Source organism: Dermacentor variabilis, chromosome 9 (genome assembly GCF_050947875.1).
Source record: "Dermacentor variabilis isolate Ectoservices chromosome 9, ASM5094787v1, whole genome shotgun sequence".
NCBI lineage: Eukaryota > Metazoa > Arthropoda > Arachnida > Ixodida > Ixodidae > Dermacentor > Dermacentor variabilis.
This window is the reverse complement of record NC_134576.1, coordinates 119,079,715-119,092,272: the sequence shown is the minus strand read 5'-3', so window position 1 is coordinate 119,092,272 and position 12,558 is coordinate 119,079,715. Positions and strand designations below refer to the sequence as shown.

At 45.0% G+C, this 12,558-nt stretch overlaps 1 protein-coding gene across 7 annotated transcripts in view; it reads left to right on the top strand.

The window, feature by feature from the left end:
* The window catches only part of LOC142557362 (homeobox-containing protein 1-like), a 205,807-nt gene that overhangs the window by 180,078 nt on the left and 13,171 nt on the right, over nucleotides 1–12,558 (top strand). For all 7 annotated transcript variants that reach the window (XM_075669148.1, XM_075669145.1, XM_075669146.1 and 4 more), the window contains 3 exons: nucleotides 1,031–1,248; nucleotides 4,119–4,312; nucleotides 9,265–12,531. In XM_075669148.1, coding sequence (XP_075525263.1) covers nucleotides 1,031–1,248; nucleotides 4,119–4,312; nucleotides 9,265–9,316 — 464 coding nt within the window. In that variant the 3' untranslated portion in view covers nucleotides 9,317–12,531. The remainder of the gene's footprint in view (nucleotides 1–1,030; nucleotides 1,249–4,118; nucleotides 4,313–9,264; nucleotides 12,532–12,558) is intronic.

Genomic DNA, 12,558 nt, shown 5'->3' with positions numbered 1-12,558 from the left:
TGGTTCTTCCATTTTTTTGCAATTGCTGTGCAGCCAGTGCGAAGCACTTCATTGACTCTGCACCAAACCGCAAGTTTGGCTGCCGACTCCCAACGAGACGGCACTAGCCAGTAGGAATGTCGAGTCAGCATGCCGTCACGGAAGCTCGCCCTTGAGATGCGTTCATAGCCGTTGACAGAAATTCGGAGGAAGCTTCAGCTTCGCCTTCAAGAGTGGAATGCGATAGCATTCCAAGATCCCTGACTGCTTTTCACACTTTTCGGCAACTGCAGCTTATGTACCCGTAATGTTTACGGGAAAACGCTGGCGATGAACGCTACCCATGAAGGCGAGCTTTCTGGTAGAAACGTGGCCTCTTGTGGGGGTTGATACCCTGTTACTGTTTCACACTTTTAATATTTCAGTCTGAGAAGATCTAACATAAATGGTATGTGCTGTCGGTGTTTCTTCTTTTTTTTTTTTTGCATGACATTTGTTTATGGGCTGTCATTCTCAAAATTCTGAGGAATAACTTTGTAAAGAATGAAAGACAAGGTACGAGCAACTTGGGTAATAAAAGAGTGGTATGGTATGTGTGCTTTGAAAATATCTTTGTCAAAAAGACGATTGGCACCGGACGTGGGACGCTGACTGCGGATTTTCTGCGACACGAGGCCCTTAACACTGTCGCGTTAATACATGTTAATCTGGCACGAGATCATGCACACAAGCTTCACGCAGGAAGCAGGGTGCGCAGGCAATCAGCCAGGAAATACTGCGAATGTATACAGAAAAGTTGGGATGTGCTCATACTGGTTGGACATTTCCACAATGCAACATTTCCACAATGCAACATTTCCACAATGGCATATGTTTACGTCGCTGTTTTGCTTGCGAAATCCCTGTTATCTGTAGATTTATGTTATCTGTCAATTTAGCCTTTCCTGATTTTGCCTTTGGGTCCCTTTTGTGAATTAGCAGCCGCATGTGCGTGTGACTGTATGGCTTTCCTGATGCAACCTTCTCTCGCACTTCTTTGTCTCACCTGCAGCAGCAGCAATGGCAGCAGCGGCACAGGCAGGTGGCCTGGGTGGGTTAGGAAGTGTGCAGGCGGCGTTGGCCGGCGGTGGGCACCAGAAGTCCCCCTTTTCGGTGGGTCCGCCCCTGTGGGGCGCACCGAGCCTCTATCCGCAAGTGGGAAGCTCAGCTGCAGCCCTTGCGGCTGCATTGCCATCGTGTGCCGCCGGATTGCCCACTTCCTCGCCACACGTGAGTGGTTCCTGGTGGTTGTGGGTGTACAACTGACACCTTGGAATGTGGCCCCAATGTATGCCCAATGTTAGGTCGCATTAGCATTACATTCGTGCTTGCACAATATGGCTTTGTTACTTGGGCCCCTAACAGCACTTGAAAGCAGATGTATGCCCGCCATTTTGGTCCACTGTGACACTATGTAAAGCATTTGCACGAAATAGCCCCTCTTGCATTGACACTTGGTTGCCTAGCAACGCAGTGCCACTGTATGCCCAACATTGGTCTGCTTTGGCCCTACGTCAAGCATTTGCACAATATGACCTTTCTTACGTTGTTACTTGAGCTCCTAGCAACACTGTAATCAAGGTCATGACAGACCCACTGTGACCTTCCCATCGTGTAACAGTTGTCACCTTTGTTGAGACACTCGATGTCCTTGCTGATATCGGAACTTGTTGATTTAGCTTTTAAGGTTCCATCTTCACAGACCACACATTACAGCTTGGCATAAGACAACATTGAGCCTGGTTTGCCAACGGCCATTTTAAGCCCAATGTTGGACTACTTCGGCCACTTGTTGCATAACATTGGCCCCGCTTACACTGCTGCTTGGGCTAGGTCTCCCACTGGAAAATCCTGCCAAGCTAGTGGCAGCAAAGTTAGTTTTGCAGTCAGCTTTTGTGTTACGAGATGAAAAAATATAGGCATGGCTCTCGGAATGAGCGCACGTACAATAGACGAGATCGAGCGGGTGTCGTTTGCATTTTTTTAAATGCGAAATCATTATATGGCTCATGAAGCGGAAAATCTAGCGTTGGTGCATGACCACACGATGTTCCATAAAGCCTTAGAACCCATGAACTTTGGTGGGAGTCAAAAGCACAGATTTCAGTGTTAATTAAGGTAAAGTTACTTAAGGCACCATTAATTAAGATGTAGGTAATTATGGCACTCAAATCCTCGACCTTTGGTGGGAATCGAACCTGCAACCTTTGATGTTAATTAAATTGAAGTTAAACTAAGGTAGCTGAAAGTGCACAGGCATCGCGCATAGGTCGCAATGCTTTCACATGCATTCATATAGGGATGATTGAGTGCCCCTTCAGTTTCTTTCTTCCCCCCCCCCCCCCCCCCAGTGAAATGATGACTTTGAGCTGCCACTAGTTGGTAGCACGTGCAATGTAATGCAGCACTGTTGTGAATCAGAAAAAGGGTCCGTTGCTCATATAACTAGAGCCTCGTTGATATGATCCCATTTCATACCATTTCCCGGTGCCAAAGTTTGGGATCGAGAACATGAGCCAATGCAGTTGCTCTTCTCTTTCTCTCTCTCTCCCCCTTCTTTTTTAACCTGTTAGTATGTTCCTTGAAAACAAGATTTTTTGGCACTAATGTTGAGCACATTGCCAAACTGCACTCCGTATGATATGTTTTCAGTCACTAGATCCCGCGTAAACAATAAAAGGTGTGAGGCATGCGTGATCATGAAAATTCTGGCATGCAGTCAATTTCCTCTTCCGGCACTAGCAAACCTAGTTGGCTGTTGCACATTGTGTCCACGGCTGTCACTGCCACCCTATCACGGTGCACGGCATCATTTATGTAGCTGTCTGTCTGAACGTGTGGAGGTAGCGCCTTTGGAAGCGTGCCGTAAGCTCTTAATGGGCGACAGCCCAAATGCACTGCCGTTCTCTGCTGCAGGTGGTGCAAAGCCATCTTAAAACATTGCACAATAGGAAAGCGAGAAAGTGCGCCTCGGGCCACTTGGGTTTCACCCGGTCGACACGCGTCGGCATCTCTCGCAGAGTGTGCAGGTCAAAACTTCCCGCCGAAATGCCCCGGCCAAAAAGAAAGAGACTGTTGGACAGACCTAATTTGAGGAGCGCCGACATAAGCTTGCCAAAACTGCAAGAAACGACAACATGCATGTTGGGCCACGCAGGCCCCATCGGCTTGGCGGGCATTGGCGTGTAGTGCTGCAATGCTTCGTATTATGTTGATGTTTATTGCAGTTAAGTCTGCTGAGTTTTCTAGCCACTTTGGATCACATTTCTTTCTGGTTAGCAATGTTATTTCTCGCGTTACTTTACCAGATCGTATGGTCGAGGTTCTACTGTAATTCTTTACTTACCCAGCTCTTTGCTTGTGCCACCTGAATGTGCTCTCACACTGTTGTCAAGAGAAAGCGCACACATGTTATTTTGAGGAGCAAGCGTCGGGGACGTTCGTTAGTGTGCTTGCAAGTAGGGCATCAGGCGTGTGTTATCTATGAAGATGCAACATTAAGTACAAAGTGAACTTGTTTCGATATCGTTAGCAATGACATAAGGGTTTCATTGTGAAGAACATTACAACTTCCACACAACAGGAAGGGCCATAAGTAATGCCTGGCAAGGTTTGCTGGGCTGTGTTTCCTCCATTCCTCCTGTGAGGGCAATTAACAGTCACGCAATGCATTCCCTCTTACAATTTACAGTTGGGGCACTCACATAATTTACACTCTTACAATTTAGTGCACATTGTGGGACTATTCTAATGATGATGTGATGAAACTTGATGATGTCAATGACTTTCCCAGAGTGATGCAGCGAGTGCTTTCGCCTAGTCCTGTCGTACATCCCTACAATACCTGATACCAACCATGTTTGATGCGCCTTGCGTTATCACGTGATGCACTGACTGTGTTGCACAATGCATCATACTTTGTTATGCGCTGTACCTGTTGATTGCGTGAAACCATTCCCACAGTGCTCCAGTATGAAAAGAATGGATGAAGAAAAGGAATTGCGAAATCTAAGCTCAAATGCAGTAATTACGCAACTCTTTTTGTGCGTTGATCTAGTTCACTCATTCGCTACGACTCTGGTGTCGCCATGACCACCCAGGTGGAGGCGCCTTCGATGCGAGGTGGTGGCAGCGACCAGGGAGACTCTGCGGGCCCCGAGGGGGACAGTGACCAGGGGGATTCGGACACCTCCCAGGAGGAAGACTCCACCTCGTTGCCGTCGTACGGGCATGACTCGGAGCCAGCCGACTTCACCACCAATGACAACAACATGAAGCCCGTCATCAAGCAAGAGTAAGTGAATACACCCATCTCTGGGTTGCTCAGTGAATGTCCAAAGTATCCTTCGCAGCGCCATGCAATCACATGCAGCATTGAATGCTGTGTTACATACACAAAAGTGCGCTTGTTCATCCTTGGTGTTAACAGTTCATTATGAAACAGGCATGCCATGTTGGATGGAACTATGACGACTGACACGAGGCAGTCAATAAAGAAAGTAGGTTTGTTGTATGGAAAGCTTATTACATCTTCACGAATATGACATTCTATCTCTGTAAGATGAGCTAGAAAAAATCTTTTAATCCAATCTACATGGTTGAGTTTATGCTAAATGTGCCACCAAGTGACCCTGAGGATGCAGTGCGAATCAATTTTGCGGTGCCAGCCATGTGGCAAAGTCAGGTGTAGTCTGGCTCAGCCCTGACCACATAGATAAAATATAGATAGAATGACAATTATTCATTTCTGAGATAATTCTTTTTAAACTATGGGACCTCTTGCTGTAATACTTCTTTAACGTGTAACCCCAACATGATTTCTGGAGTAACCATACTTGTACTTTTAAATAAACCACACACTGTGCCTGTCAGCACTTCGATAATCGAATGGATCTTGGTGTGTGCACGTGCACGTAAAACAAAGTTCGCATAAGCGGAACCCCGTTTCCTCGCCTGTTTAGACATTCCTGTCAACGTACGCATCTCTAAACCATTATGTGCCTGTCATACACGTCTCGCATGTGATGATGCGTGTTTGGTACAACAGTATCTGTAACACGTCTGAGGTGAAAGCTGCGCACCTGCTAATCAACGTTTCTGGGTCCTGGAAGAACGAAGTCCAGGCCACGGCCAAAGCCTGACCAAACACAACCGTCTACCGTGAATATGCCGACTAGTGTGCTGGCCGCCAGGCATCCCGAACGGGAGACAGCGGCACTGCTGATGACGCCTGGAGACTGCACAGTTCGCACGGTCTGTAGGCAATGCCATCTGGAGGCCGCCTGCAGTACCACGGCAACAAGATGTACAACCGTTCACTAGTACAAAGAAAACAGTTTATTCTTGTTGAATAGTTGCATAATTATGTGAACCAATGAGAACTGAAGCTGCGCTCTGCGCACAGGGATGACATCTGTAATCATGCAGTGGACCTGCACTGTCCCATACTGCGGTGCACCACATGGCCACCGTCGGCAGGCATCACTCTTGGGGCCACCGTGGCGCCTGTGCTCGACACACTACAGTCAGCTTCCATGAACTTGACTCTGATGGGACCGGCGAAGGTGGTCGAATTATCCGCCAGGTCGAATTAAGCAAAAGAAAGAAAAATCACCGAAAACGACGGAACACGTGCTGTGACCGTAACGGTGCCACCTTTCTCTCCCGCTTGGTATGCTTCACCGCATAAGATAGCTGTCACGCGGCGAAGCCACCCTTTAAGGCAAGTACTGCCAAGTTAATCAATGGTGTGTTTTGGCGTTTTTTTTCTTTTGCCTTTTAATTCGACCCACCGGATAATTCTAACAGTTTTGTCGGTCCCGTCAGGATCGAGTTGTCGGAAGTTTACTATACTTTTGTTATCCAATAATGTAATGAACATGTATTCTTTATGTGCTGTGGGAAAAATTTTAGGTCTACTTTGTTATATCTGTTATATCCGATGATTTGTTACACAGTGAAACTCAGCATAATGAAGTCGATAACCAAGTGTCTTTGATACTGAAATACATGGCTGATTGAGTGAGTAATTGATCAATTAAGCAGCTGCCACGCATTTGTGACAGCGCGCATCAGCATTGCAAGCCATGCAGCAAGGGCGGTATTCTCGGGTCGTTCACTTTCAGAGAGGGAATATAAAATCTCTTCCACATTTCACGTGACTATCAACTGGCTCGTCAGTGTCGACGGGCGACGGCATCCTCCTTGCACTCTGCCAAGGACACTGTCCAGCATGTCCCCCCCCCCGTTATCGCTGGGATCGGCCATACCATTTGGCCGATCACAGCGATAATGTCGATGTGGCAGCTTGCCCACCAATTCCCGCCAACCTCGCACCCCACCTCAACACACTACTCTACTGATGCTACTCACTGCTCTCCCAACTCGTGCTCGACCGATCAGTTGCGTGAGAACAACACCTTGCGGTGTGACACGTGAACGCTGACATCACGTCACGTGACACGCGAACGCAAATATTAATTTATTTGTAAAAAAAAGGCGTAAATGCAGTCGCTCACTATTGAAGATGCACTGCAGTGAAGCGTGATGCGCGCTGGAGCACGGCCAGTTTGGAGCTGCAGTTTGCTAGATGCATTCAATAGCGAGTGACGACAACACTGCCAATATGAGCATCACCTTGCGCAACACTCACGCCATCATGTTGATTCGCACACTTCCCCTGTATTCCAAGTTCACTGTACCCAGGGGCCGTACTCTCAGTCAATTCTTGTCGGCAATACAATCACTTTTGTGAGAGTTTGCGTGGCTCGACACCGGAAGCCAATGACATTGATAGGCAGTAGCGTTTCTTGCAAAGTGCCAAGCACGCTACCTTGGCCCACTGTGCCAGAAATCCGTTGCTCATAGATGCCAACATGTTCGTGGCCAAATCGCGGGAAATCAATCGTATGCCCATAAATTATTGACTCGGAGTACCTTTACGGAATGCCTGCGTCCCTAAAAGCATGTTTTGAACTGTGAGTGAACAGATATTTGCTTTGCTATATCCAATGTTGTGTTGGGTCTGGGTTCATACCAACGTAACCCAGTCAAGTTGCATGGTACTTTTGGTTTTGTTATAGCCGTAGGTTAACCCATTGATATAGAGTGCGGCCTGCAAACTCTTTAATTTACTTTGTTGTGTCCAATAATAATAATAACAATAATGCCTTTATTTGTGTCACATCTAGAGTAAATGACACTAGAGGCCAGCAGTAAAAGCTGTGATAAATGACAGCTTGACAAAGCCGCACGCCCCCATGCACATGACAGCGGTATAGCGGCATTGCTTACATCAGAAAAAAACAGAAGAAAAAAACACAATACACAGTACAGTACACAATACACCCTGATAAATTAATTTCATTGTTTGAAAATAGAAACAAAAATGATTGTGATAAGGCAGAGAGTAATGACAGAACGAGTACCTTGAAGCAATTAAAAAAGAAAGAAAATTCATGCGAAGGTATAGCTTACTAAGGTAAGAAAAACACAATTCACTACAATTCAAAAATACAATTCAAAAATACATGTCATGAATACAATTCACTCAGGTGGAAATAACATCGATGCATATATAATAAAAGTGGGTAATCAAAACATGGTCACTTAGAATAAGGAGAAAGGACTTAATTAAAACATAAATATGTTCAGAACAAGGATAACGGAATAAGGATAAAAAGAGAGTTGCGTAATTGCATATATTCAGTAACAGTGAAAGACGTGATCATTCGGACATATAATATTTCCGGAGTCCTTTAAATGTACATGTTTCTAGCTGTATATTTTCTCTATTCAGTTTCTTTAATAATCTCGGTAACTGATTTTCCAGTGTTTGAAGACCATATGTCTTGCAGTATGTTTTTACATTCCAGTATTCGTTGTAATGGGTGACATGGCTACGAGCTTCACTATGTAGGTTCGCTAACTGTTTTAGGAATGTGCCGCCATTTTTTATTTCCTGTTTGCAAAGCTTACTTAGTCGGTAATTGTATGTCTTCATAATAGGCATAACATTGTATTTTGGAAATATTTCGTGTGTGTGAAAAAGACTGTGCTCATTTTCTACTGCACAAAGAAACCTTTCTTGAAGTATATGCAGCTTTTGTATATTTCCCGTCGTTGTGGACGCCCACACTAATTGACAGTAGTTTAACCTTGAGGAAAACAGGGTGTTGTTATAGATGACCAGCATGATCTTCTGTGTCAGAATATTATGGTCGCTGTATGTGAGGCCTATAACTTGAGATAGTTTTGTTGCTAGATGGTTAATATGATGATCCCATGATAATGTTTGATGAAAAATTACTCCTCTAACGTTTTAAATGTACAAACAATTTTGATCGGAGTAGAGTGTAAGGTTATATTTCTATTTACAGTCATATTTCTTCCTTTTGACCTGAATAATATGCATTTCGTCTTGGACACATTGATTGTCAGGCGTTTTTATTTTTCAGTCCATTCTTCTAAAGCAAGCAATGTGGATTCTGCGGAGTTAAATAATTCTTCAATATCTTTTCCTGTTAGGAAAATGTTCGTGTCGTCGGCGTATATAATAAATTGCGCTATAGGAGAAATGTTTGTAATATCATTTATATACACGTTGAACAGAAATAGGCCTAAAATGCGGCCCTGAGGTACACCGCTAGAAACCCGTAGTTGTTCGGAGATAGAGTCGGCTATTTTAACAATTTGTTTCCGATGTTCCATGTAAGACTTTATTAAACTTAAGGCTTTGCCATGATAACCATACCGCTCAAATTTTCGAAACAATATTTCATGACTAATGACGTCAAACGCTTTGGAAAAGTCCAGAAATAATCCAAGTACGAAATTACCTTGCTTGAAATGCATTAAAATATGTTTATTTAATGTTAGAAGGCCAAATTCTGTACTTAGGCCTCTCTGAAAGCCACACTGAGAGTTAGTTATTATCTTGTGTTTTGCTTCAAATTTGTTAAATTGGCTTAATATAACTTTCTCGAATGCTTTAGATAGAATAGGTAAAATATAGATAGGTCTGTAATTGTTCAAGCCATTTTTGTTTCCCTTTTTATAAACAACTGTTACCCATGCAAGCCGCATGTTATGTGGAAAGACCCCTTGACTGCGTTATATGTTATATCCATGTTCATCTTATTGAGGTTTCATATGTACATGTGCTCCGTTAGGCTGAAGTTCAACTGTACTTGAACACGGTTGTCGCCTTCGTTCAACGAGTTTCGTTTATTGTTTTTCTCTTTTCAGAATGCCAAGTTCCCAGTGCGTATCCAGCATGGAGCAGGATGATGATGGCTAAGGGCGGCGTAGCGGTGGACGACAAGTCGCGATGGGAGAGACAAAAAAAAAAATTCAAGACCGACCGTGGGTCGTCAGCGCAGGAGGATTTCGTTTCGGCAGTGAAAAGAAGAAAAAAAAAACGAGTCTTGAGAGAGCCTACGGTAGACGGTGTACGAACGTCACCGTCCTCCGCGGTGGTCAGCCCTGGAATGCCGAGTGGAGATAAAGGCACGAAGAGAAAGGTGCAAGAAGAGAGAGGCGGCTTCCCAAAAGGGAGACGCAAGGGCTGCTTGGCACAAGTTTTCGTGCCACCCAGGTGAAAGAAGTCATTTGTTGGATTGTCGCCGCCCCACCCGCCCCGAAAGCAGTGATGTGCTGAGTGACAAGGTTCGCCGTTGGGTCTGCGTCAGATGTCTTCATCACATGCTGCGGCACGTCGTCTCGACGACAGGTGCCAGGAAGGGAACAAGTTTTCCACGGTCTCTACCTCACGATTGAAAAAAAAAAAAGTGAAATGAAAAAGGAAAGAAAAAAAGGCACAAAAGTGATGACAGGCAGGAGCGAAATTACTGGGTGTTTTCTTTTTTCTTCATTCTCTCTTTCGCCCTCTCTCTCTCCTCTTTTTTCTTGCGAACAAATGCCAAATTGAACACAGGTTTAGTATTTTTTTTTTTCGTCTGTAACGTGTTTCAGAGTACCTCATTCCTGTTATTTTATTGTGGCTGATGCGGACAGGCATGACGCTTGTAATTGTCAGTTTGTGTTTTGCTCTTTGCTTTCTCGCAGCTTTTTTGTCGTCGACGTGCACGTCATGTTTCATCCCAGTCCCGGTGTTTTTTCGACGGTGGTAACTTGGTTAGCAGTCATCACAGGTTCAGGCACCACAGGTGTCGCCTTCATTAGTTATCAAGCAAGCCACCCACTGTCGCTGCAATCTTACTACACGTCTTTCTTCGACGTCATGCTTCTTTTTTTTTTTTTTGCAGGTGTGTGTGTGCATGTTTGTGTCACCTTTGGGTGCTGTGTTATTTTCCCGGTGCTGTTTTCTAAAAGAGTTTTTATGATTTGTTATTGTTGGTGTGGCTGCTAAGTAGCCTTGATATAATTATGGTCAAACGAGTCTTCTCTTTTTGTTGACCAAAATCACGTCATCACGAGGATGTCAGTTTTATTTGCTTTCTGTCTCTCTCTCTCCCTATTCTTTTTTTTTTTTTTTCTGCTGTCAACATGCAGCAGTTGCTCGCAGTGCTCGCTAAATACTTGTTTTGTCCTGTTTGCTTGCTTTTGTGACAAATCGGGTCTTGTTTAGGACGTTGGGTATCTGTAATTCTCTCTTTCTTTTTCTTTAGAATATTTTAAAACTGTGTGGTGTTGTTTGCTTTAAGTATGTTACAAGGGGCTTAAGCTTTTGTTAGCTTGTCCGCATGCCTTCGCTTTCGAGACAGTCCTGTATGTGGAACGTATTGCAGCAAGTAACTGGAATCCGAGTGTACTCGCATAGAGAGACCATTCAGTCCTGTGTATTTTTTATATATATATTGCATACGTTTACAGTTAGACTTCCGTACAAATCCACTGAGACTCAGGCTAAGAACAGCAACGGAATAGTGCGGGTTTCATTCTTATCGTTCGTTTGTTCCTTTGTTCCCTCAGTAGAAGTCTTGGAACGCTAAAATCACCTTTGATTGCTCAGGTTCTTAAAAAAAAAAAAAAACTGAAAACGGGTCAGTTCTGCTGAACGACAAGACACTCGTGGGAGCGGACGAACAGACCTTTTCATTTTTCTTTTTAATTTCACATTTTTGTCACACCGAGTGGTCAACGACTTGAGGCCATCGAAAAACAAACAAGTGAGGCAAGGTCCTTCCTTTTTTGCATGGAGAGAGAACGAAAGAAGAATGCGATGGGATGCCGAAACCTTCACCACCGTATATATATATATATATATTCTTTCAAGGTCCTGCCATTTTTTTTTAAACATTCATGCCTGTCAGTTTTAGTCTTTTCTCGTGTTTAGTGCCTCCTCCATTTTTCAGTGTTCTTTTTTTTTTATTGCCTCCCCCCCCCCCTTTTTTTTCTCTCTTTTCACGAGTCCTACCTCACTTATTTTACACGCTCAACTTGACGACTGGTTTTCCCTCCCATCACCGTGTGGCGCACTCCTCGGCGCCACGCAGCTCGGAGTCGTCGCTGTCGGCTGGCGACACGTTGCAGGGTTTCTTCCCTGTCTCCTGACAGTGTCGTCGCCGCATCAAGCTCAGGTGCGGCTCTGTGTGTGGGTTCTTTTTTTGTAGTTATTTTTTCTTTGGTGCCTAGACTGGTGGTGCTGGCAGAGACAGGAGTGATGCGATGTGGTGGAGCGCCGTGTGGCAAAGCTCTTTGCCATTCGACGAGGCTACATTGCTTTGTGGGACAGTGGTGCCGTGGGCAACGAAGAAGAAGAAGAAAAGACAGTTTCCATGTGGACATTTTCTTTTTCTTTTCTTTTAGTTTTTCTCTTTTCTCACACTCCCTGGCGCAAGACTTGTGGTGCTTGGTGTCAGTGCGCGGCTGTCCTTTGTGCATATCTGCAGCTCCCGACCCCTTCGCCGCCACCGAAAACGGGGGAGCACGGGTGACGCCGATCGACACGGGATGTGAAGAAAACGAAAGACAGGAAACTCGGAAAATGTGGCGACACCGTGCCCCCATCGCGTTGGGCAGGGAAGCCGGCAATGTGTGTGCATCTACTGCAATAGGAACTGCTACGAGTGTCACGCGCTTTCGCGGTGGGAAAGACCGCTGCTCACAACGGTGAGGCGGAGGCCAAACGGGCTGTTCTGATTGAGCCTGGAGGACGTCGTCGTAGTGCTGCCGGCCTTCGATGTTGATCACAATCATCGCAACGTGCTGAGTAGTGCATGCGTTTTTGTTGGTGCTATGGGGAATGACGGTAACGATTGCGCGTCATGGGGACTCCTCTCTGGAATGCAGAGGCTACAGCCTCGAGTGCTGTTTGCTCTAGCTACCTATGCCTGCCCTTATTATGTACACTTGTGTTCCCTTCCTTCGTGCTTTACAACTCACCCAATGTGTAGTTTTTGTTAAGTTGTTCTCCGTGTCCACCGTGGATGCACAATGGTGCACTAAATTCCCATGCTCTTTTTTTTTTTTTGATCTGTTTTGCCTGCTATGAATCTTTATTTATACACTTTACAAGGACCCTCCAACTTCTTTTGCTCACACGATTTTTCAGTGTGCATCGGCAGACTCTTGGCTCCG